This window comes from Lissotriton vulgaris, chromosome 4_1 (assembly GCF_964263255.1).
Source record: "Lissotriton vulgaris chromosome 4_1, aLisVul1.2, whole genome shotgun sequence".
In the NCBI taxonomy this organism is placed as follows: Eukaryota; Metazoa; Chordata; class Amphibia; order Caudata; family Salamandridae; genus Lissotriton; species Lissotriton vulgaris.
Genome location: NC_141691.1, coordinates 499853481 through 499879413, shown reverse-complemented (window position 1 = coordinate 499879413; position 25933 = coordinate 499853481). Strand labels below are relative to the sequence as shown.

The 25933-nt window shown below is 45.6% G+C and overlaps 2 protein-coding genes across 3 annotated transcripts in view; one reads left to right on the top strand and one right to left on the bottom strand.

Moving 5' to 3' along the window:
* The first annotated feature begins 5505 nt into the window (after positions 1-5505).
* LOC147718893 (mitochondrial fission factor homolog B-like) overlaps positions 5506-25933 on the top strand; it is a 202297-nt gene continuing 181869 nt past the window's right edge. The window contains exon 1 of one of the 2 annotated variants that reach the window (XM_086964655.1): positions 5506-5629. The gene's annotated coding sequence lies outside the window, so the exon portion shown is untranslated. The remainder of the gene's footprint in view (positions 5630-25933) is intronic. The other variant, XM_086964654.1, reaches the window with a different exon arrangement.
* Positions 20771-25431, bottom strand: LOC147718894 (uncharacterized). The gene is made up of 2 exons (XM_086966798.1): positions 24289-25431; positions 20771-21127 (listed from the first exon to the last, which is right to left on the bottom strand). The coding sequence occupies exons 1-2, from the start codon at positions 25429-25431 to the stop codon at positions 20771-20773; spliced, it is 1500 nt and encodes a 499-aa protein (XP_086822924.1).

Genomic DNA, 25933 nt, shown 5'->3' with positions numbered 1-25933 from the left:
CCATTGGTTAGGGCGCAAGCCGTACAAAAATTATTTTGGTAAGATCTTTGAATTTTAAATAAACAGATAGAGAACTTCCTGTGTACCTAGTATAGCATAACCAAGCTCTTATACATTTTCACTTGTTACAGTTCACACACGAAGTGAGGTTCTGTTGTTGACTGACCGACGCGTTATGATGAATGACATTCGGCAACTGATTTAATTGGGACATTGCTTTGTTCGGAAAACTTCTGCACTTCAAATCTGACTGCATTGGTAAGATGGCCAAAAGCCATGACGGCTGTCCGTTACGATTCAGTTATCAATTTAGACGGGAAAGCGCCTTGGATATTTCTTTAAGTGAGAGTAATGGTTAAAAATGTTGGTAGAACATAGATAGCAAACGTTTGGTCTTCAGACCACTCACGTTGGGCCTTACATACAATTATGCACATTTCTGATTTTTTTCTTTTCCTTTCGATTGTTATTCTTTAGAGTGCAAATTCTATATTGGCATTGAAATTAATGTAAATACATGTATAATTTGATGAGCATATCTGTACTATGTACCAATATGTTATTAATTGTGTTGTAGGTTCCTGTGGACATAACATTTGGACATTATCTGTTCTTCACAAGTCAATAATATATCCCCTGAAGAAGGGTTCGTTCTTGGAACCCGAAATGCATTGGGATCTGTATTTGAGTTTTTTGACATTGTATTTCAGTAAATCATTGATACTGGATATCATTGTATCATTTATGAATACGTTTTTTACGGTAAACACACAGTGGAATTTTTACATACTGAATCATGTTTTATATGAAGTTGCCACCAACATGATATGAACAAAGGTGTGATTACATTTATGTGCCTTCTACTGTTAACACATAGATAAACGGTGGTCCAGCCGCTAGTCCTATCCAGGTTGGACATCAATAGCCTTTACCTGGGAATCCCTGAATACATGCTGAGACGCCTACAGGTGGTCCAGAATGCTGTTGCAAGGGCTATTCTTATGCTAGGGCCCAGAACTAGGATGTCTACCCACTTGAAATCAATGCATTGGCTACCGATCCGCAAGAGGATTATGGTTACAGCCATGGTTCTAACCTTTAAATCTCTCAATGAGATGGAGGCCCCCTACCTCAGGAAGAGATTTTAATTCGATTCCCTGCGTCGTGCTCGGAGGTCGGCTGCTCTTCAGTTGGCTTGCATCCCTAAATCTTCCCATGCTCGAATGGGGGGCCGCTCTTTCCTGGTGCAAGCAGCACAACTCTGGAATAGTCCCCCCCTGACACTCAGACAGATGCAGGATCTTCTCCCTTTTAGAAAGTCATTGAAGACCTGGCTTTTTAATCAATAATGTGACTTCTGCAAGATAGTGCTCACGGCTAACCCCACCCAGAATTTGTAGCTTCGAGACACTCAATCGAGTAGCCATGCGTTTTATAAGTCCCTAATAACATAACATAACATATGTAAAAACATCCCCCGCCGCAACCACATCTCCGGACACCTGAGAGACCTGCACTGGCTCCCGGTCAACAAGAGAATCACCTTCCGTCTCCTCACCCACGCACACAAAGCCCTACACAACCAAGGCCCAGGATACCTCAACAGCCGCCGCAACTTCTACGCTCCGAAACGCCAGCTTCGATCAACCAGCCTCGCCCTCGCCGCCGTCCCCCGCATCCGAAGAGCCACCACAGGGGGAAGGTCCTTCTCCTACCTCGCCGCCAAGACTTGGAACTCCCTCCCGACCCACCTCCGCCTGACCCAGAACCATCTCGCCTTCAGGAAGCAGCTCAAGACCTGGCTGTTCGAACAGTAGCGGACCCCCCCCCTAGTGCCTTGAGACCCTCCGGGTGAGTAGTGCGCTATATAAATGCTTTGATTGATTGATTGATTGACTGAAGTGTATACACACTGGCCTGCAATGGCAGGCTTGACATGTTTTACAAACATCATACTTGCACATGAGCATACACAGGCCTGCAATGACAGGCTTGAGACATGTTTAAAAACATCATATAGGCACCCCTTCCTAACGTGTAGGAAGGGTGCGCACACTTTCACACTGTATTTACACTAAGGCCACTAAAAGAGAATCAGCAAAGCCCCAGTGTTGTCCCATGGGAACACCCTACCTCCTAGGTAGGGAAAACCCACGGAGGGGTTCTTCACTATCTGGGCCAGGAACACCCATATGCGCCTGCCCTGCCTTTCGCCTACCACTTGCACTGCCCCTTAGGGCTTACCCTAGTTGTTCTCTATTGGTAGTTGAAAAGTTGGCTATCAAGTTAGAAATGTTGACTTGAGCATAAACACAACTGCGCACCCACAGGCCTACAATGGCAGGCTTGATACATGTTTGAAAGGCTATTCAGGTGGGTGGCACAATCAGTGCTGCGTCCCACTTTTAGCCAGTGCAGTACCTGCCATGGGTATGTGGCATAATTTATTACAGGGAATTCACAGGTAGAACACCTAAAAGAATCAAATAAGCACCACATCTTAGCATGTGTTGGAAGGGCACACACAAGTTTTCACACTGTGGGAAAGTGCCCATAATCCTAAGGCCAAGAAAAAGGATTTGGCAAAAAACAGGAGGGTAGAAAGCAAAAGGTTTAAGTGACATTTCCTAAGAAGGGCCATGTCCAACACCCTGAAATGCTTCTCTATGCAGTGATAAAATATGGTGCGCTAAAGTTAAATGCTTCCACGTGCAAAACAAATACACAATTTGGGCTTTTGAAAACACATTAAAATGTTCTAACATGATGTTTGGTCCATAATTTTAAAGCCAAAAATTGTCAATGCTTGGCTCTAGCACAGGCTCATAGAGACAGAGCTGACCCTCTGCGAGACTGTGGCTAGTCTCTCCCTGTTAATTGTTATATACTAATGATGACGCATTGGCCGGGGTTACAACTTCCGTTGAATAGACCTTTGTTGTTGACTGGGAGGTGAAGAGAGTTAGCATTCAGCAAATTACAATCATAACAGTTTAACCCATTTAGTCACACCATAAAGACCAGAATTCAATAGCCAATATTGAAGGGTTTATTACAAGTTAGTAATCGATGAAAATCAATGCAAATTAAGTATTGTTCAAATACAGAATTGAAAAGGAAGCGTTAGTCAACAAAATAAATCCAGTTCAATAGCATCACAATGTGAAAAGCTCAGCCACATAAGTACAGATGGCAGAAGTTTAAAGTCATCTAATCAGGGCTCTAAGTTTAGATTGAGGATCGTTCAGAGTGAAAAATCTCGAGGAATCTAAGAAATAGGGCAATGAAAAAGGAAGGTGTCAGATTAGCAAGGATTTCAGTAGAAAAACTCTAAAGGAACAAGTGTTTAGCATATAGACACACACTAGCAAGCAATGGGGCAAGCTGAGAGCTCTGTACCTCTCAAAATCTTGAAAAGATCTGGCCTACAGTCTGACAGCATATACATTAATTAAAGAATACAAATCCAGTCTCATGGTCTAATCATCACACCACCTTTCCTTGGACCAATGGTAGTGAACCTTTCTTTAATTTAGCAACATTGGCGTTTTCTCTCATCCCACTTATCCGGGCGCTTCCACTTCCTTGAGCACCTCTGTTGTTTCAGATATACCATTAATAGTCAGCTTCTTCACAAAGTACGCTTCTCCACACTTTCTCCCAACATTTTCTATTCAGAACTCTCTATCTCTAAAACATAATAATCCTTTCTCTAACTAATGAATTATTTTATTATTTTATTTTATTTCAAGTTTTATAGAGCGCGAACTTGACCTGTGAGGGTACCAGAGTGCTTCACAGGTTGAAAAAGTAATACAGAGAGAATAGCAATAAGTCAGGGGGGTAAATAGCGATGAGGGTCCTATGGTAGGCAGGGAGTCAAAGGGGTATGTACAAGGAAGGAGGGGGTGAAGAGGTACAAGGAGCATTTTACAGAATAAATTATCATACGTTAGGGAGGAAAGTGTAGGGGTGCTTTACGTTAACACAGTGATCAAGGATCATACATACATCATCATACAATAGAACAGGGTATCACAAAGGTGATAAGTCTCTCGGTGCTAGTGGCACGGGTTAGTCAAGGAATTTAGCCATGAGGAAGGATTTAGCCTCTTTTTTAAAGCGTGCCAGGGAGTGGATACTTCTAATGTCAGGCGGGAAGGCGTTCCATATTCTTGGAGCAGATCCGGTGAAAGTGCGATTGTAGTTTTTTTTTTCTTAAAACGTGCAGGCCAGAGTAGAAAGGTGTTTGCCAATCGAGAGTTTCTGCTTCCTCCAGATATCGCGAGCTTCTGAGCTAGATACGCAGGGGAGTTGGTGTGTAGGGCCTTATGCGTGATGCATGCCAACTTGAGGTAAATCCTAGCCTCAAGGAGTAGCCAGTTCAATGCTTTTAGGTGAGGGGTGATGTGATCAAATTTTCTAGAGCCAGTAAGGAATGTATGACGTTACAACGAATTCCGTTGCAACGCATGCCTTTACCACGCATGCGTTACAACGGAATTCGTTTACCACGCATAACCTTTACCTCGACTATTTGCGTGGTGACGTCATACGTCGTTAAGAGGAAACTGAATTTTTTTTCCGATTTCTCTTAAACAACGCTGATTATGTGCAGATTCCGTCGTGACTTCTGGTGAGTTTTTTTATTTGGGGGGAGACCCCCCAAACCCCCCTTTTTTTACTCTTTACCTTTACCACATATGCCTTTACTACAAACATCGTAGTAAAGGTATGCGTGGTAAAGGCTTTAGTGGTAACCACGCATGCGTTGTACTGCATGCGTGGTTAAAGATTTCGTGGAAACGGCTTCGTTGAAAAGGCCGTTTCCCGCCAGTAAGTAGCCTGGCGGCTGCATTGAGGCAGGCTTTTAAGGGTGCCAGAGTGATCTTGGGTAAACCCGAGACCTGCAGAAGAGAGAACCTGCAATGCTAGCAGAAAAATACATTTCAAGATCCAGGCCTACTATAGTCAAGTTAAACCAAACCTTCAAGTGCCTTCAGTTACATGAGTATAGGTGCACATGCCCTTTCAAAATAAATGTCAGATGAGTACCACAATTATGACTACACCACCTCTGATGCTTTTTTCATTTGCGTGCAACATAACTTGAAACTTAAGTGTAAAAACGCATTAAACCTATATTTCTTAGTGATTAGGCTAAGCATTAATATGCCACGTTTATGAATCTCTAGTTTATACAATGGTTGCTCTTCAGTTTTTCATTCGAGTGCCCCACTTTACATTAATAACATTAGAACACAGAAAGTATATGGTGCTAAGAGTAGGTATATATTGTGTAGTTACATTTTTACTGCTCCACTAATTATTAACTAGTTGGCTTTATTTATAGTCCAGTCCAAATCTGCGACCACCTCTATGTATTGTGTGCAGTGAGTGCACAACTACATTTCAAGGTTGCCGCTACTACTTTCTTTTTGTGAGCCGAGATGCTCACCAATTGCATCACTGTAGCTTTAAAAAGGGGCGGGACATATCTGTTGCATGCTTAAACTAGATACTGCTGGCTTCCTGGGTTTGTACAGTGGGTGGCTGCACTGCACTAACTCCCAAATTAGCAACTGTGCTCAGCTGACCGAGAAGCGGCAGAGAGAGGAGTTGTTTACAGGTTAGTAGTTCCGCTTGGAGTGTATCTCAAAAGTTGATAGACATAAAAACAAAACGTGGAGTAGAACAATTGTAGGAACAGTGAAAATAATTAACGAATGATCTGTTGTCTGCGCTGGAAGAAACAGTATTTGTGAATGTGGCAGCAGGGTTCTGTGAATGTTAATCAGGAGAAAGTGGCTGCGACATCAGCCTGTTCTTGACACGCAGCGCCTTTTCTCGGTCGGTCGGGCAGTGCTATTTTGTAGCACCTTTTAGACCCCCTATTTTTAGGTCACGTCATAACTTTCTACGTTTCTGTGTAACAATGAAGACATCTTGTTAAGTGCACAATAATTCAATTCAAAACACCCGTACAAGATTGCAAAATTACCATCCTACCACATAACTGTGCCAGCTCCGGGTAAGTCATACGCACACCTCTTTCTAGTGGTAAATTCGCGTTTTTTCTTATCTACCGTGTCAGTCAGATAGTGTACACCGTCTGTTGCGACATACACAATACATGGGTACACCCTATATCCACCTAGTTGCACAAAAGTAGTAGTTTGCCATAGGAAATGACGCATACTCCTAGCCCAGGAGAATTTTGCTCTTGTAAACAGCATTTAGGAATGAGGAAAACCCACCCAGTCTGTTGTTTTTTCCACATTCCTACATTCAAGCCTGATGTAGGTTTCTAAGTATGTGCGTTTTTGTATGGGAGTGTTCACTAACAATTTGCAGGTTTTTTACCCTGGAAACGCATGCAAGAGTCCACCTATAAGAAGAAGCTGTAAGGGCCGTATTTAGCAGCTGAGGAGGGGAGCAGGATACTCTATCACATACTGATAACCTTTCCGCGGCATTATAAGTGCTATAGGTATATGCACTTGCAGTATTTTGAACATGAAGGATATTTTTGATGGGGTATATCGCATCCGCCAAACTATAAATAAGGCCGCAAGTTACTTCCTGCGGTGCAAAAGTAGAGAACATTACCCAATTTTAAATGAGGGGTTCCCCTCAAGGGAAAATTATAATATCCCTGTAGAGAAACAGAAATAAATGATATTTGTGCAAATGCTCATTTACATATAATGTACCCCAGTCATATTTTTTCTACATGGTGGAAATTGCGTATAACTGGTGTAGGTTCCAGCAGGAATCTGAATATTCTTTACGAATGCCATAAAAGTTAAACATTGTAAAACAGCTAAATTCTTTTTTTTTAATTTCTGTAATTTTTTATTGTATATAAAAAAATATATATTTACATGGAGCATACATGAGTGGCGGAAAGAAAGAGGAGAGAGTGAAAGAAGAAAGGAAGGAAAAAAGAAAGAAAAAGAAGGGGGGGGGGTATAGCAATATTGTCCTGCAATAGTTCGATCTTTGCGATGGTACGTGGGGTCGGATAGTTCCAATAGTCCAAAAAAAAGAAGTCCGTTTTCCGAGTCTTGCTTGGCGTTGTCTTCTGTCCCCCCTTTTGCACTGCCTGGTGGGTATAGTGCCCCGGACGATAGAGAGGATAGAGAGGGATAGAGGTAGGAAAGGAGATAGGAGAGTGTTCTTCCTCGCAGGTTTCTTTTGTTTAGAGTGTGGGTCCCTATAGTGTGTCCCTTGATGGATGTCTAGTGTTTAGTGTCTGCGCCTAACATTTAAGAGGCAGGCATTGTAAATCGCTTCCACAGAGTGCAGATTTTTTCTTCATAGCACTTCAACAAAAGCCTTCAAGCATCTTCAATAGGACAATTGAACATGTTGGTATAATGACAACTGGAAAATACATTGTTTTAAGATGTTGTTATGCTTTCTGAAGTATAGCACCTTGACATCATTTAGAACTCAACAGCAACAACATCCTTTACCCGTTAGTGTTCACATGACAAGGCTTTTCTTTGCTAAATTAAAATAAATTTTTGACCGTTACTGGTAGAATATACCATAGGAAGCCGCAATAGTTCACGTTCTCCATAATCATTCTTTTAATTTACTTTGCGAGTTGGAGAACAGGGGAAGGGCAAAATATGATAATAGGTTTTGTACCATGATATTTCTATTTGAAAAAAAGTGGGGCTATGTGAATGCCAATGTAGACCGTCGCCGCTAACCCCTCCGAAATAGACAAGCATGCAGTGGACATATATGTACATTCTATGCATAATCAATTAAAGACAGTAACAGTGGAACAGGGCCAAAGCTGCCTTAACACATGTGGTAAAGTAAACTGTAATAAATAGTGGTCTTTCTCCTTGTTTTGTTTGTCTGGTGTCTATAGGCTCTGTCGCATGGAGTGTGCCTACAGCAATATCCTGTCTTTCTTCAATCAATCAATAAATCAATCAATCAGGCATTTGTTAAGCGCGACTACTCACCTGTAAGGGTCTCAAGGTGCTGGGGGAGAGGGGGTGCAGGTTCCAGTCCATCAAGGAGGAGGTCCTTCAAAGAGCCGGATTTTGAGGTTTCCTACGAAGATGGGAAGCAATGTTGTCTGTCTGAGGTGGAGTGGAAGGGCGTTCCAGGCTTTGGCCGCGAGGAAAGAGAAGGAGCGGCCTCCCGATCTCGTTTTTCAGGTGTGTGGGACCCCGGCATAGGCGAGCTGGGCTGATCGTAGGGTCCTGTGGGGTGTGTGGAATTTGAGTGGCTGTTCAGGTATGCTGGTCCGGTGTTGTGGAAGGCCTTGTGTGTGTGGGTGAGCATCTTGAAGGTCACTCTTGCTTCGATGGGGAGCCAGTGGAGTGTGCGCAGATGCTAGAGATGTGACAGTGTTTTGTCAGGTTGAGGATCAGTCTTGCGGCATCGTTCTGTTTGTTCTGTATGCTTGCGGGCAAGGTTTTTGTTTATTCAGGCTTAGAGTGCGTTGCCGTAGTCGAGTCTTGCGGTGACCACGGCGTGAGTAACAGTCTTACTGTGTTCAAGGGGGATCCATTTGAATGTCTTATTTAGGAGGAGGATGGTTTGGAAGCAGGAGGACGAGACTGAGTTGATATGGCAGTCCATTTTGAGCTCGGAGTCCAGGATGATTCCCAGGTTGTGGGCGTGGTCCTTGGGGGTGGGCGGGTTTCCGAGGGTGGGCAGCGACCAGGTGTCGTTCCAGGCGTCGGGGTTTAGGACCATGATGAGTACCTCCATCTTGTTGGTGTTTAGTTGTAAGCAGCTGTTTTTCATCCATTTGGCAACGGCTTCCATGCCTCTGGAAAGCTGTGACTGGCGGTGTTGGGTTAGTTGGATAGTGACAGGATGAGTTGGGTGTCGTCTGCGCATGACACAATGTTGAGCCCGTAGATTATGACGATGGGGCGAGCAGAGCCATGTAGACGTTGAAGAGTGTCGGGCTGTGGGAGGACCTCTGAGGGACTCCGCAGGTTGTTGGTGTAGGGTCCGAGAGGAAAGGGGGAAGTCTGACGCACTGTGTTCTGTCGGAGAGGAAGGAGCTGATCCAGTCAACGGCTTTGTCCTGGATCCCTGCGTTGTGAAGTCTGCGTATTAGGGTTCGATGGGAGACGGTGTTGAATGCCGCTGAGAGGTCGAGGAGGATAAGGGCTACTGTTTCTCCTCTTTCCAGTAGAGTGTGGATGTAGTCTGTTGTGGCGAGGAGGGCGGTTTCCGTACTGTGTTTTTTCCTGAAGCCGTATTAGGAGGAGTTGAGGATGTTGTGCTCTTCGATGAATGTGGCGAGTTGGCTGTTGATAGCTTTCTCAATAACTTTTGCAGGGAACGGGAGCAGGGAGATGGGCCTGTAGTTTTTGAGGTTGGTGTGGTCCACCAAGTGTTTATTCAGGAGGGGGTTGACGTTGGCATGTTTCCAGTCATTGGGGAATGAGGTGGTCGCCTGGGAGCGTCTGATGGTGTGGCGGAGTATGGGTGCGATGGTGTCGCCGGCTCTGTTGAAAGATGTGGTGGGGGCAGGGGTGCGTGGGGGCCCCGAAGTGGATTGAGTTCATTGTCTTTAGTGTGTCTTCGGTGGTGAGGGCTTTCCAGCTGACAATCGTTGGCTACAGGGTGTCGGAGGTGGTTGTCTTCGTCGAAGTTGTCGTAGATGCTCTTGATTTTGTGGTGAGAGAAGGTGCTGAGTTTGTGGCAGAGATCTTATTTTTTCTTGGTGAAATTATAAATACGTCTCATTTCATTTAATTACATTTTCCCAGTGCTCTATGCCGCGATTTAACTTTTATAACGGCAGCAGGCGATCTTGCTTTATATCCGGCACGGATAGTGTGTTCCACCCGGTCTTAGCTCCTGAAGCATTATAATATTTCTGCTGGTTTCACTTTCTGCTCTCCAGGCAGCATGGGCCGGATTCACTGCTTCCTCTGCTGTTTGCTGGCCTGCTCGCTCTCCTCCCCCGCTCTCGGGCTCCCTGGTTTCCTCTTGATATTTGTCCCACATTAATTGTAGAACAGACCTTCTTCCAAGGCCCTCCTGTGACCTCCGCAGGTTTTGAAGTGCTTAAAAGCGCAACCTTTAGTTATCTATGACTAGAAGCTAAGTTCAGCAATGGGTGCAGCTGTTGTTTTCAACCACACATTTTTTTAAAGAGAAACAAAGTGGTTGCTTTCATTGTCCTTGCTCAAAAACAAACGTGCTGCGCTGACGCCATTATTTTTTCCAAACACAAACGCGCAGCATTGCTTGGGCTAGGAATAAATACGCAGGTCAGCCAATGCCGAGACCCCAAACAAGCCCCACATGCCCGGTTACCACTGCCCAAGCATAGCAACCAGTGCAGCCCGAGCCCTAGGAGCAGCAGCGCCAGCCTTACCATGCAATCTGAATCACTATTATCAAGTTTAGGTACGGTGCTTGTTTCTCAAAAACTTTAGGGATGTGTTATTATTTTTATTTAACTAAATAATTATAAGGTCCCACAAGCGAGACCTATTGGCTATGCCAATGCTTGTTCTGATGAGTTGGTGGTGGGCGTTGGGAGCGGCTTTTATGTTTTTGTGAGATTCTGTGGATTTGGTGTTCCTCCAGGCGTTTTCGAGGCGGCGGCAGGTGCGTCTGTACTTTCGAAGTTTGGTGGTGAACCATCTGGCTTTCTTGGCGTGGGTGTTGTTTTTCTTGAGGGGGGCTATGGTGTTGGTGCTGTCGGAGATCCATCTATGCAGGGTTCGGGCTGCTGTGTTTGGGTAGTTGTTTTCCGCGATGGTTGGGGTGTAGTTGCTGAGTGAGGAGGTGAGCTGATCATCGGTGATTCTGGTCCAGTTTCTTCGTGGGAGGATGTGCTGGTGTCTGTGAATGGTCGGTGTTCTGAAGGTGAAGTGGATGCATCATGGTCAGTCCATGGGAGTTCGGTGGTGTGGCTGAAGGTGATGGAGTTTCCTGTTGTGAAGAGGGGGTCGAGGGTTTGTCCTGCTGAGTGCGGGGGTTCGGTCACGATTTGGCGGAGTAAAATGTTGTGGAGGTTGTCCAGGAGGGATGTGGTATTGGGGCCTAGTTGGTTGTCAATGTGGAAGTTGAGGTCTCCCAGCAGGGTGTAGTTGGTGGATGCGATGGCATGCAGGGATATTTTGTCCATAATGGAGTTGATGAATGGTCCGCTGGGTCCAGGGGGTCGGTAGATGAGGGTTCCTCGGTGGGTGGTGGTAGGGTTGGTCTGTATCTTGCAATGTAGATGTTCCTCCATGTCTGTAGGCTCGTCGGGGAGTGTGCTCAGGCAGAGGGTGGATTTGTGGACGATAGCAATTCATGCTCCTGGGTGGGTGTGGCTTTCCTTTCTGGAGCTCTTGTTCCCTTGGGAAATGGAGATGGCGATGTCCGGTCCTGAGGTGGTGTTTGTCCAGGTTTCCGTGAAGAACGCTTCGTCCGGGGTGCTGCTGTCGAGGAGGTCCCAGATTTCGGTGGCATGTTTGTGCAGGGAACGGACGTTGAGGAGGATGCATTGCAGGATCTTCAGTTTGGTTGTGTTCTTCCTGTCGGGTTGTGCTAGGTCCGTGTTGCTGGCGGTGCTGTTGGTTTGTCGGCAGCTTTGGCAGCTGAAGGGTAAATGGGTGGCAGCCAGCGAGGCTAGCTTGCAGTTCTTGTTGCAGCCTGGGTTGAGTGTGTGGAGTGCTGTTGGGCTGTAGCATTCGCAGTGCGGAGGTCCAGGGTTTCTGGCACTGGTCGTGGACGGGCACAGACTGGCTTGCCTTATGCGCGCCAGCGGCGCGAGTGTGCAGCAGTTGGCATTATGTAGGGGAGGGGAGGGACGCTCAGCTGCGAGGCGGCAAATTGGCTAGGGCAGTGTGGGAGGGGCCTTGGGGCAGCAGCGGCGGGAGCAGGGAGGTTGGGAACGGCGGGGGGATAAGAGAGGAGCAGTAAATTGGAAACAACGAATGCCAAATAACAGAGCAACAACACAATGAGCACAGTAAAGAGTAAGGATATGGACACAAAGTACACATTAATGACAACTGCAATAAGATATGCAACCGCAGAATAATATGGGCAAAAATTACCGGGTCACGCAGGGCAGCCACAGCACACAATAGGGCAGAAAGCAGCCTGAAACACCCAGGCTGGGGGCTCAGAGGTGACGTCGGAGGCGATGGAGCTTCCGGGGAGAGTGCAGTACTGTGACCAAGGTCAAGGTCAAGGTCTTACTAGCGCTCCCCCGCAGTGGTCGGCATTATGTAAGGGAGGGGAGGGACACTCAGCTGGGAGGCGGGAAACGGGAGTTGGCTGGGGGGGAGGGGCCGCAGGGCATTAGCGGCGGGAGCAGGGAGGTGGGGAACGGCTTGGGGAAAAGAGAGGAGCAGTAAATTAGAAACAATGAATGCCATATAACAGAGCAACAACACAATTAGTACAGTACGAAAAAAACAGTAAGGATACAACAAAGTACACAATAACAACGGCAATAAGATATGCAACTGCAGAAATAGATCGTAAAAAATGACTGCATAAAGCCACACAGGACAGCCACTGCACACAACAGCATACGGCTGGTCAGACAACTTTAGAAAACCAATCAGGGCCCACACAGCCAATGAGTGCCGCGCAGCACTCATTGGCTGTGTGGGCCCTGATTGGTTTTCTAAAGTTGTCTGACCAGCCGTATGCTTTTCTGTTTATGCAATTGTTGAGGTCCTGGCTGGCCAGGTTGTGGCCCCAAAACCTTTCTTGTACGCACACTGCACACAACAGGGCAGACAACAGCATGAAACACCTAGGCTGGGGGCTCAGTGGTGACGTCAGAGGCGATGGAACTGCGGGGAGAGTGCAGGCCTGTGACCGGTTTGGGTTTAATTTAATGATGCTAAGGCTCATCCTGCAGTTATTTTGTATTCAGCCGTCTGTAAAGGTAGACCTCAAATCATCAGACCTTGGAGGCAAAGGCTTGACTCTTAAACACCAAAGCAGAAATGCAGAAATGTGTGCATCATAGGTTTCATCCTATGATTTGTAAAGATTTTCTCCTTTCAATAGACACGCAAAATCGCCAGTAGTACACACATTTACACAAACGGTACCTTTTGCAGTGTACGTCTGCTGATTGTCATCACTGTAGACAGCAGAAAAGTAGAGAGTGAGAGGTGTTGCTGCAGGTGGTAGGTTCTTGGTTCACCATAAACTATCAGGGTACTGGCACAGACGAAAGAGCTTGGACAGTCTAATGAATTTCATTGTTTTAGAGGTAAAATATTTGCGAAATTAAACACACTTTGTCCAAGAGTCTCAAGAATCATCTACAGTCACTTGTTCTAGGTAGGTATTGTTTGACAGCAGAAAGAGATTTAAGAGGTGCAGACTTTGCATCCATCCAAATGCTGGTTTATTTGATTACAGATTATGTTTGAGCACTAGTTGTATGCTTCTGCTGAAAGAGTACGTATTGCACTTTTTGCCTTATCAGAAATCTGATGATCAACACAGCAGGACTGAATTGGTTATGCTGACAAACCATTGATCAGGTCTATAGGTCTGATGTGTTTATTATAAAAAGGAATGACAGAGGCAATAGACATGACTTATTTATTGTGAAAAGTGTAGTTTAAGGGTGGATTGCCAATAAACTGTATTAACAGTTCTACATAATTTTGTGTTACAGGGACTTAAAAAAAAGATTGTAAGCAGTGGTTTTGGTGTTGGTTATAAATCTAATTATTTTTATAAAGCGTTTGGTTACTTCCGCGGGTGCATCTCTGTGCTAGGAGTGCCCTACAAGATCTTACTAAAAGGGGAAAAATCAGAATAGCTAACTTAGAAAACTGAGCAGAACAAGACAGGCTAGCCGGGCAGCAGTGTCTAGCAGTACAGAATAGGTCAACTTAAACAACCAAGTTTTGAGTTTCTTCTCGAAGGTTGTTTCTAAAGGTTCTTGTCTCAGATGAAGGGGTAGGTATTTCACAGATTTGAAAGCTTGAGGCTTACCCCCTTGACAAAGGTTTGCACATCATGTAATTTGAGGAAGTAATATATATTGTCTTATTAACTGTAATTTTGTACATATTTGTAATTTTATGCCTATTGAGAAATGGGCTTTGACTCTACCCAATAATGATTCCCTTTTTGACAGATTTTGATTGGGCAGAAGTTGTGCATTTCCATTGAAAATCAGTGCTTGTATTGCACTTTTTGCATTGTAGGAAACCATATGCACACAGCAGGATTCAGTTGATTATATTGACACGTCAATGCTCAAGGTTGACGACAGATGTATGTCTTATAATAAAAGGTTACAACAAAGGCAATAGGCCCGACTTATTTATTGTAAAACACACGTTAAAGCCAATATGCCTTTCAGGTGTAGATGATAGGCATTTTGTGGAATGAAATCTTAGAATTTACGGTAGTAAACAAGGAGGTTGTTGTGGGTTACTATCTTTAACAAAGCCTTGGGGTAGAAGGTTTGCACTATGATAATCTCTGGTACACGCTCATGGGACGGCCTGGCAGGTACTGTTGTCTTTTTTTTTATACACCTGAAGGATTAGGGATCGATAAAAGTGTTTGTATTTAAAGGTGGCACATGCTGTGTGTCTTAATACTGCCCTCACTCACACAGTTGTGTGACATGCTTCATCGTAGGGCTGCTACAAAACACCCCTGCGCAGCCAATGCCTGGGGTGGAGCAATAGGGTAGGGGAAGACAAACACAATACAAAAGAGAAACAATAATCTCTAAAGTGACAGGGATCACCGGAAGTGAAATTGTAGTGTAGATTAAAACTAGCTCGGAGGTGATGCTGTGCCTACACTTTATTCCTGGACCCTCCGGCCAGGATTAAAAACATGAAGGATGGTGGTAATTGGGAGATGTAATTTGCTCCTTTCAACCCGCCTTACTACCAATTCATCCATATGTTTCGGCCGTGTGTTTGTGCTCCTCGCTTGGGGTCACACAGGCCTTCTTCAGGACTCTACCGGTCCCAGAATATATGTGTATATCTCGCACCTCGTTTCCGGAGATAAGAGGGTTTCAGAACCACTTGTTGTGGTCTGAGGTATCCCCTTGGCAGTACTCTGTTGATGTACTAAATAGGAACAAAGGGACAAGAGACAAAAGAAAAACGGGGTAATTAAAAATTAGGCTCCCCCTCGTGGTTCTATGTTTTACAATGAAATATTAAAAATACAATCTACCACAGACTCTGGTCGATTAACTAGTTGTACTTCTAAATCTAGGAATCAAGCCAGTAGCTCATAACAAACAAATTGTTTATCCTACCTGAGAGTAGGTGGAGCTCAAAGCGACGTGTACACCATAGTACGTATTTATACAATCAAACATAAGGACACATAGGGGCCGATTCCGATTCGGGAAAAAAAGCAGCCATCCGAATCGTACACGTCCGTCTGAATCGCGTAGTACGATCCGTATATCTTCATTCCGTCCGAATCGTCACGAACCGTACGAATTTCAAGGGAGAAACCGTACGACACGGACCCTCACAGTGAACCGTACGATTCGTAAACATGCTGTACGACCCGACGAGTACGAACCGGGCCGGGGTATGAGGACGTGATTCGTACGGTCTATGTCAGGTAAGGCCGATTCGTACGGACAACCACACAATCACATACACACCGTACGGTGCGTACACCCCATGATCGCAGGGGTACGGTGCGTACCCCTTCAAACATGGGGTGTACGCACCATACCCCATGACGGCAGGGTGTACGCACCGTACACCCTGCGATCATGGGGTACAGTGCGTACATCCAGCGATCGTGGGGTACGGTGCGTACACCCCATGATCGCAGGGGTACGCACCATACCCCTGCAGACATGGGGTGTATGCACCATACCCGGGGGGGGGGGCGTTCCGTAACTGTTTCGAGGCGAACTCTGCTTCTCCGGACGTTTTGGGCTCCCGTAAAAAAAGCATTGTACGGTGCGTACCCGACACGAATCGTACTTGCTGGGTTGGTAAAACCTGCTTCAAACCGTACGAATGTCACGTACAGCGGGTTCAGAGGGAGAATTGTACGGAGATTAGAGTCGTGCGGTCTTTGTACGATTCGTATGGAGTCCTGCTCCTGGTACGAATCGTACTTCATCGTACGTACGGGGACGTTGCAGGGTACGATTCGTACGGGACAAACGCTCCGTACGGCTATTCGGAGTGGTTTTTCCCGATTTGGAATCGGCCCCATAGTGTCTCATCACTTACCGACCTTACCCCTAAACAATGTTCAAACTGGCGAGAGGCAAGGAGAGACCCCCTGTAGTCACACTCTGGGGGTAGAAATTTAAAAGAAGAACAACAACATAGTCGTAGTTAATGGTAATAATATCATATTGTATTGGTGTCGAGACATTGTTGTCCTGAGTTGTACATGTTGGCTTCTTAGAGACAATATCCGGAGCTCCCACATACTGCTAATAAATTACCGGAATGTAATATTTGCCTCTCAGTGCAATACGCTCATCACCCATCATAAAGGCCGTAATTATACCCTAAATGACATTGATGCCTCTGACAACTATACATGTGATTACAACCATGTCTCCTGACACAAATACAGCGTTTGGCTGCACAGGGCTGTTTTCTAGCTGCCCTATGATGAAGCATGTCACAAAAATGTGTGAGTGAGGGCAGTATTAAGGCACACAGCACATGCCACCACTAAATAGAGACACTTTTTATCACTCCCTACTCCTTCAGGTGTATAAACATATTGTCTGGGGGTCCGGAGTATGTGAGTCCATTACCCTCACCCCTACTCTTTTTGAGTGAATTAAGGTACTGTTGTCTGCCAGATCAGTGAAATAAAAAACATTTTTAAAAGCATACATACATATACATACATAGAGTTCAGGCCTCTTTTGAATGCAGTGGGTTAGCATATTTCTGCCATTGGCTCATTGCCTTCTGAGTCACAGTATTTTCTCTGATCTCTTGCGTATGTCGAACTGAAAATGTCTTCGTTGTAGGGTCTGGACTGGTGGACAGTCCTTTAGCTTTCAATTGGATTTCTGTTATAAAGCCTCTTTCATGTCTGTACTTTCCCATTTTCCTATCATGAAGATCCCCAGGCAGTCCGTCAGGGTCACTCACATGCTGTTTATCCGATCTCCAGTGTTCCGCTTCCTTTGCAGCCATCTTGGAATAGTATTGACCCTAGTGCATCATTGTTTTACTGTTTCTAGATGTCAGTCATATTAAAAAGCATTGTGTTGGCCACTTCAGATCAGAACAATGGTGATGTACTATACATGTTGGCATTCGAAGATGGTTGTGCAGTGTTTACTGATTGCCATCTTGGAATGGTATTCTGTATAGAGTATCCTTATTTTTACACTTCCGATGGCCATCACTTTGCTTAAAAGCATGGCAGCTATGTTAAAACTTTAAAATTATGATACACTATGTACATTTTCAATGTAAGACTGTAGCCCACAGCTATGTTTACAATCATATATCCACTATGTTTAGGTGGCAACATGTTTTGATCAACTTTTGTTCTTTTAGTTAATCATCCATATGCTTATTGACTTTGTGTGCCTATTTTATTGAAGCTGGGGAAGTGAGGGCATGAATGAGTTAGTGGATGGATTAATGGATGTATGTGCAGAGATGAGTGACTGAGTGCATATATGATGACTTATTAAGTACCTAAATTAATCAGTGACTGAAGAGACGCTTTCAATGTGATTGTTGTATATTAGACCCTGGAAATATTTGGATGAGAATTGGAGCATAAGGCTTTTGCCTTGTCAATAAAAATGGTGTATAGTTTTACTTCTTTGGTACCTTTGAGGTTACTTTGCTGAATTCAACACATGGCTTTTATTACCTATTGGTCCATCACTGAAGTAATCAAGAAGAACAATATTACGTACAATGGTATGTAGAGAAATGTTAGGACAGTTACAGCATCCTTACAGCTGTCATAAAAATTGATTCAAGTAATGTTTGTTTTAACGTGGATACATTTTTAAACTTCTTCTTTTATGTTAAATAGCTTTTCCTGTAATTTTGCTTTTTTAGCTTCAGGTGAAGCAGTTTTTATACATTAATAAATAATAATTGAGGAAGACCTTGTGTGAAAAGGGTGCGAAATGCGATGTCAGTATATGTAGTGTATTCATTTGATAAGATCATACAGAGTTTATCTACAGGTACTAAAGGGATAAGAAGGACTACCTTGGTTAATGCCAGACGCATCTCTCTAGCACATATGCTACTGCTGTCAATTGTGTGAAGCCACTCGACTTCAGTCCTCACCCATGTCCACTCTGTTGCTCCCTTACCCCTGAAATGTGGGTGCTCCCTTATGCTGACTTTTTCTACAACCTTTCTCCAAAGTGTCCCAAACACTTGCCTGTGGCCACAGTCTCATTGTGGAACCGTAGCTGTAGAGGACTTGGAGCTCTGTAGGTAGCTTGGTCTAAGTTGGTAGCATTTGAGGTTCTCTAATCATCCTCTCTCTGCTCTTCCTCTGGTTGACTTATCTGACCCAGTCTCTCTGGCTCTTCTATTCTCTGCTCCTCTTCTTACTGTTCCTCAGATGGGCTCTGCTTTACTGCTTTCTCCACCTCCATTCTGTCAGCTCATCCTCCTCCTCTCCTTTATTGGTGCCACTCTTCTGCTTTGCCTCATCCGCTATCTCTGGTCATTGTCCTCCTTGTCCTGCTCCATTCTCCCTCGTTTTTCTTCTCCTCACCAGCAAATTTCTACTTGCAGTCGTTGTATTTGTGGGTCTGTATCTACAGACGGTTGTCTTAGGCCCTGTCCAACAGAACAGGAAATTATTATGTGGTGGGACTTTAAGATGAAGGGTTCTGGTTTGAGTTACTGTGTCTTTCTTCTCGGTAAGCCCACCCCTGACGTTCTTTTCATAGCTGTCTAGTACTCTGCCATCAATGCAGCTGCATCAGTTTATCAGTCAGGCACATTGGATGGAGGGAAATGCAAGAGAAATTCTGCATTGTTTTTGAGGACAATAGCGTATTGCAAAGTGTGAAACGAAAAAGGCTACAATGCCAAAAAGCAACATTATATCTTATGATCACTATCTCAGTTATGGTCCATCCTGGTTTGAGGAGCATATTAGGCATATAAGAAGACTGTGTGACCTAGGGCCATATGTATCAAGATACCAATTAGCGATTCTGTAAAAGCGATTTTTAAGAAATCCTTATTTCAGAATCGCTAATTGGTATGTATCAAGAAATTCACAATTTTTTAGTGATTTCTTGATATTCCTTAATTGCAAATTCGCAAATTGCGAATTCGCAGTTAAGGAATACTTTTCCTATTCATTTCTATGGGCCTCCTGGCCCATAGGAAGGAATGGGAATTCATTCTCAATTTGCGATTCTCAATTTGCTAATCGCAAATTGAGAATAATTTCAAGGGTGCAGGGGTGTCCAAAGGTCACCCTGTTGCACCCCTGAAATAAGTATGGGTGCACATGTGGTGCACATACATGCCCTAAGGGCATGTATGTGCGTCACATGGCACTTTGAAAAATGCAAAAATGGTAATTTTTCAAGAAATTCGCAAATTACCACCAACTTAGAGTTGGTGGTAAAATTTTGCGATTCCTTATTTTGCACAGGATTTCCATTCATCCATCCCATTTAGCAAATTCGCATTCGCAAAGGCCCAAATTCTGCGAATTGCGGCCTTTGCGAATGCGAATTTGTATGATACATATGGCCCCTAATAAGTAAAAAAGCTTTGGAACGTTGGGAGCTGCATTGAAGACAACTGAGTGGTTCAAACCAATAATGGCTGGTATGTGCCTTCTGCTTCTACAGTCCACTGTTTCTTTCTGTTTAACCCTTTTTAATTTAGAACAGCGTTTTTTTAACTTGGGATCTATGGACTCAGGTGGCCTGTGACTGTTCAGAAAATTACATTTTCTCAGATTAATAAAGTATATATATATATATAATGAAACAAAATGTAAATTTGAAAAGTTTTACATTTTCTTTAAATGTAAAGGAATTTAAAATTGATCAAGGGCCTGATTCACAAAGGTAAACTTAGTTTAGAATTGTTTATTTACTAAGGTATCTGTTGGAAATGGCCCTTTTTTCAGGGTTACCCCAAACATTTGGCATTCCTTCTCCTATTTTTTCTGACCTCGCTTTTGTGGGCTTTAAAACTCTAGGCACTTTGCCAATGCTAACCAGTGCTAAAGTGCATGTTCTCTCCCCTTTAAACATGGTAACATTGGCTCACACCGAATTGGCATATTAAATGTATCTATAAGTCCCTAGTAAAGTGCACTTCATGTGCCCAAGGCTGGTAAATTAGATTCTACTATTGGGCCCACAGCACTGCTTGTGCCTCCCACATAAGTAGTCCCTTAACCAGGTGTCCCGGGGGCTCAGGGAGGTTTGGAGGTTCGACCACTGGTGCGGGAGAGGTCGGCTCAAAGAGAAACACTGGTGCTTTGATTAAGGGTTTTAAGGAGGGCTTTATTGTTATATACGTTTTCTTCATGAAAAGGTAATGAGTCTCTAGTCTCTCGTTATCGCTGAATGCCGCGGTGCCTTCTGGTCGTGGAAGTCTTTGTCTTGATACGTCTCAATAGCAGGATCCCACGTGGTACCGGAAAGAAAAGGAAATCAAGAGAAGGCGGATTACTGCCTGCACTCTGGGTAGAAATACGCAAGGACCGGGAGTGAAGGAAACGCAAACCCCGTGAAGTGCTCCAGTTATCTAAGGGAGTGACGGAAGGTGCTCGTGCTCAGGGAAGGGTTTGGTTGCAGGAAGTGTCACACCGGGGGCTGTCTCCGCCTCCCAACCCAACCCGCGACCCGGCCCCGTACCTCTCTAAGCCACGCTCCTCCCGTGGGCGCGTGGCAGGGCGATGCGTCCGACCGTTGGCCTCCTGGCTTGTCGTTTCCGTCTGCTTCTCGTCCTTGACCTGGTTCCGCGCTGCTCTCCTCCTCGATCTCCTCCGCAGGGGAAACGCCGTCCGTCTTCGATGCCGTGCTTCCTGCTTTTGTCGTCACTAGGGGCGTGACTCCACAATCCCAGCCGTCGGCCTTAAAGGAGCCGTATACGTTCACCCCTGATGGCCATTCCGTTTCGGGGTCTCCGTCTTCCTCATGCCACGTAGAAGTCTGCGGCTGTTGAGACAAGACGCAAGGTGAAAGGGGGGTGGCGCACCACCAGTCTTTATATGCAGGTGTCTCTTGACAGTCAGACCCGTGACACACCCCCCCCCTGGCATCTCCCGATCGGGGAGAGGGAACACCCGGGACAAAAAGTCCGCATTGGCATTGTCTTTTCCTTTGCGATGTTGCACAGTAAATGCATAGGGCTGTAAGGACAGAAACCATCGTAACACCCGGGGGTTGTGGCCACTATTCTGGTGCATCCACTTCAGGGGAGCGTGGTCTGTATGTAGAACGAAGGGCTTGCCCTCCAGGTAGTACTTTAATTTGTCAATTGCCCATTTAATTGCCAAGGCCTCCTTTTCGATGGTAGAGTAACGGCACTCCCTGGGGAACAATTTCCTACTGACGTATAGGATCGGATGTTCAATGCCGTCTTTGACTTGTGATAGTACAGCACCTATCCCCTGATTAGAAGCGTCCGTGGATAACATAAATGGTTTGCTGTGATCCGGCGAGATTAAAACAGGAGCCGTTGTCATCGTGGACTTTAGAAGGTGAAAAGCCTGTGAGGCCTCTCTTGATGGGTTACTAAAGTCCTTGGCCTTGGCGTCTTTGCGGAGCAGATTGGTTAAGGGGGCTGACAATTCTGCAAAGCCTGGAATAAAGCGCCTGTAATAACCCACTAGGCCAAGAAAGGCTCTAAGGTCTCTTTTGTTATTGGGGAATGGAACTGCTGCTATCGCTCTTACTTTTTCGCTTTGGGGAGCGATGGTTCCTTCGCCCAACACATAGCCCAGGTATTTCACACTTTGAAAAGCTGCTCTCGATTTTTTTGCGTTGATGTGGAGTCCTGCTGTTTGTAGGGCTTCCAGAATGGTATGTAAGTGTCTCAGATGGTCCTCCCAGTTCTGACTGTAAATGACTATGTCATCCAAGTAGGCTGAACTAAAGTGCGAAAAGGGATGTAAGACCTTGTTCATCAGGCGCTGAAATGTTGCCGGAGCGCCGTGTAATCCGAAAGGCAGAACGGTGAACTCAAAAGCACCTTCATCCGTTACAAAAGCTGTTTTCTTTCTGTCCTCCTCACGAAGGGGGACCTGCCAATACCCCTTCGTGAGGTCAATGGTGGTGATATATTTAGCGTCTCCAATTTTTTCAATCAAGTCTTCGACTCGAGGAATTGGATACGTATCAAAATGCGAGACAGCATTTAATGCTCGAAAGTCCATACAAAATCTTTTAGTGCCATCAGGTTTAGGAATTAGAACAATCGGGGATGACCAAGGACTCTGTGAAGGGCGTATGACGCCCAAGTCGAGCATGTCCTGCACTTCTTTCCGTACAATCTCTTTCCTTGCTGCGGGAATTCGATAGGGTCTTTGTTTTACCACTTCCCCAGGAAGGGTTTCGATGCAGTGCTCTGCTAACTCAGTCCTTCCTGGTAAGTCGGAAAATATTGCTGTATACGGGGTTAGAGTCTCTGTTAACTCTTGTTTTTCCTGGGGAGTCAGCTCTGGGTTCACCACCAACTGTTCTAGAGTAGAGATATGTTGGGCATCCATCTGCCCTACGAATTGTCCCATTCGGGGTAGGGGTCCCAACCACTCTTTCAAGAGATTGATATGGTAAATTTGTGATTTGTGAGGGGTTAACCGGAGTCTATAGGTAGTAATTCCGATTTTTTCAGTGATCTGATATGGGCCTTGCCACTCATGTTTGTTCTTAGTACTGATGGAAGGCAGTAGCACTAGAGCCCATTTTCCTACCTCCAGTGATCTTAATCTTTTACCCTTGTCATAGGATTTCTTGTACCTCTCATGTTGATGCTCCATGGAGGTATAGGCGAGTTCTCTTAATTTACCAAGTCTGGTTCGGAGCTGAGAGGTGTATTCCAACATGGATTTTTGCTCCTGGGACGTTTCGTTTTCCCACATCTCTTTAGTGATGTCTAGGAGACTCCTGGGCATCCTACCATACAGTTGCTCAAACGATGAGCATCCTAGGCTGCTTTGCTTTTGGGCTCTTATCACATAAAGGGCGATAGGTAGGAGCCTATCCCAGGCGGGCCCTTCAGCCGTCAGCATTTTTTTTAGTGTTTGCTTCAGAGTCTGGTTGTATCTTTCCACCAGACCATCGGTTTGTGGATGATACACCGAGGTTTTCAAATGTTTTATGTCCAGTGAGGCACATACTTCCTTCATTAATTTTGAGGTGAAGGGAGTCCCCTGGTCGGTCAATACTTCTTTAGGAAAACCTACCCTGGTGAAAAGTTCCACAAATTTTTCAGCGATGGCAGCTGTGGTAGTGTTCTTTAAGGGGAAAGCCTCAACAAACCGAGTGGCATAGTCCACGATTACCAATGCATATAGAAAGCCTCTCCCAGTCTTTGGTAGGGGCCCTATCAGGTCCATGCCCACTCGCTCGAAGGGGATACCAATTATGGGCATCCGTTGTAGGGGGGCAGCCGGAGGGCGCTGTGTGTTTCTTCGTTGACAGACCTCGCATCGGGCACAAAATTCTTGAACATCTTTGTAGATACCCGGCCAATAGAAGTTTCGCAGGATACAGTCAGTTGTTTTTTCCTTGCCGGCATGTCCTGCCATCAAGTGGGCATGTGCAAAGAATAACACTTGTTCTCTAAAAGACTGGGGAACCAATAGCTGCATCTCTGCTTCTTGGTTGGCTTGTCTATATAACAAGTCGTTTTTGATCAAAAAGCGGGGAAATCTTGGAGAGGTCTGATCATCTGAGTTATGGGCGGCTTCCCAAGCGTGGAAAAGGGATCTATCTTCAGCCTGAGCAAATCTGAAGCTGCGATCAATAACCCAGGGTTCGGGGGATAGGTAGGATGGGATATTCACCCCATTCCTGGCTGTGGAAAGGTGTTCCTTAAATAGGGACAGGAATTCTGGATTGTCGGTCCCCAGGATCATATCCTCAGGCAGGGAATCAACTACCCCCACGCTAACAGTACAGGGGTCTCTATCCTGCGGTGTGAGTGTGATGGAGGCCACGGGGTAAGGCTTCACGTCCCCATGGACGCACCTGATATACACGGGACTCTTATGATTCATCTGACCCGGGGTAACGAACCTTGACTGTACCACAGATTGCCTACACCCAGAGTCTAACAATGCTTTTAATTGGAACCCATTCATCCTTATACTCACGTAAAACGTGCTGCCCATTTCGGCGGAATACATCACAGTCCGGGGCAGATACCCCACTTCCATGGGTTCCTCATGGCTCTTCCTTTTTGGACACATCCTGGCGATGTGGCCCCACTTGCCACATTCGAAACACTGTGGTCCTTTTGTCGGAGGAACCATCATACCGGGTGGTCTGAATGGTCGGGGAGCCTCTAGTACTGGTTTCGGCCTTTTGTCCGTTTTGTTGGTAGGAGTACCTTTGGAGGTCTTTTCTGGCTCCCACGGAATAGACTTGGGTTGGGCCCTTGCATATTGTGATGCCATCTCAATGGCTTGTTCTACTGTCAGGCCTACATGCTGTTTGAGCCAACGCTGGGTCGCATATGGTAACGCCTCCATAAACTGCTCTACATAGATTTTATTCAGTATCTCTTCCTTTGTACACACATCGGGGCGAATCCATTTGTCCGCCGCCATTTTTAACCTGAAGAACAGTGTTTTCGGATTTTCCCCAGGAACCCCTTTCTCTTTTCGGAAACGGACTCTATAGGCCTCCTGGTCCAAGCCTAGATGATCCAGTATGACCATTTTAATAGTTGCATATGGGGTTGTCCCCAGGGGATTCGCTGCTTGATATGCAGATTGGGCTTCGGCGGTAAGGAGAGGGGCGAGAAAGAACGGCCATTTTTCTTCGGGCCAGCTCATTGCCCGAGCCGCTCTTTCAAAGTTCACCAAAAAAGCGTCAGGATCCTCACCGGGTACATATTTTTGAAGGGCCATTCCTGACGGATGTGGAGTGTGTACACGTCCTTCACCCGTGGCCGCCTGTTGGACAGAGGGTATGGGAATGGACTTAAGGCCCTCTACGTGTGCGGTCATGGTTTTAGTAAAAAGTTCTCGGTCCGCTTGAGCAATGGACAGCTGGTTCTCCACGGCCCATTCTAACTTCTCCTGCCCCTTTATGAGGTGGTCGATCAGGGTCTCCATCTTGGTCTCACTGATGGATGATGAAGTAGATCCCACTTCTGACACCAAATGTCCCGGGGGCTCAGGGAGGTTTGGAGGTTCGACCACTGGTGCGGGAGAGGTCGGCTCAAAGAGAAACACTGGTGCTTTGATTAAGGGTTTTAAGGAGGGATTTATTGTTATATACGTTTTCTTCATGAAAAGGTAATGAGTCTCTAGTCTCTCGTTATCGCTGAATGCCGCGGTGCCTTCTGGTCGTGGAAGTCTTTGTCTTGATACGTCTCAATAGCAGGATCCCACGTGGTACCGGAAAGAAAAGGAAATCAAGAGAAGGCGGATTACTGCCTGCACTCTGGGTAGAAATACGCAAGGACCGGGAGTGAAGGAAACGCAAACCCCGTGAAGTGCTCCAGTTATCTAAGGGAGTGACGGAAGGTGCTCGTGCTCAGGGAAGGGTTTGGTTGCAGGAAGTGTCACACCGGGGGCTGTCTCCGCCTCCCAACCCAACCCAACCCGCGACCCGGCCCCGTACCTCTCTAAGCCACGCTCCTCCCGTGGGCGCGTGACAGGGCGATGCGTCCGACCGTTGGCCTCCTGGCTTGTCGTTTCCGTCTGCTTCTCGTCCTTGACCTGGTTCCGCGCTGCTCTCCTCCTCGATCTCCTCCGCAGGGGAAACGCCGTCCGTCTTCGATGCCGTGCT

Excerpts from the sequence above, each read along its gene's own strand:
- LOC147718894 (XM_086966798.1), bottom strand. The coding sequence starts at position 25,431 with ATGAAGAAAACGTATATAACAATAAATCCCTCCTTAAAACCCTTAATC. Across the intron at positions 21,128-24,288 it reads AAATGGGCAGCACGTTTTAC|CCGCAGACTTCTACGTGGCA; the intron begins GTGAGTATAAGG and ends TTGTCTCAACAG.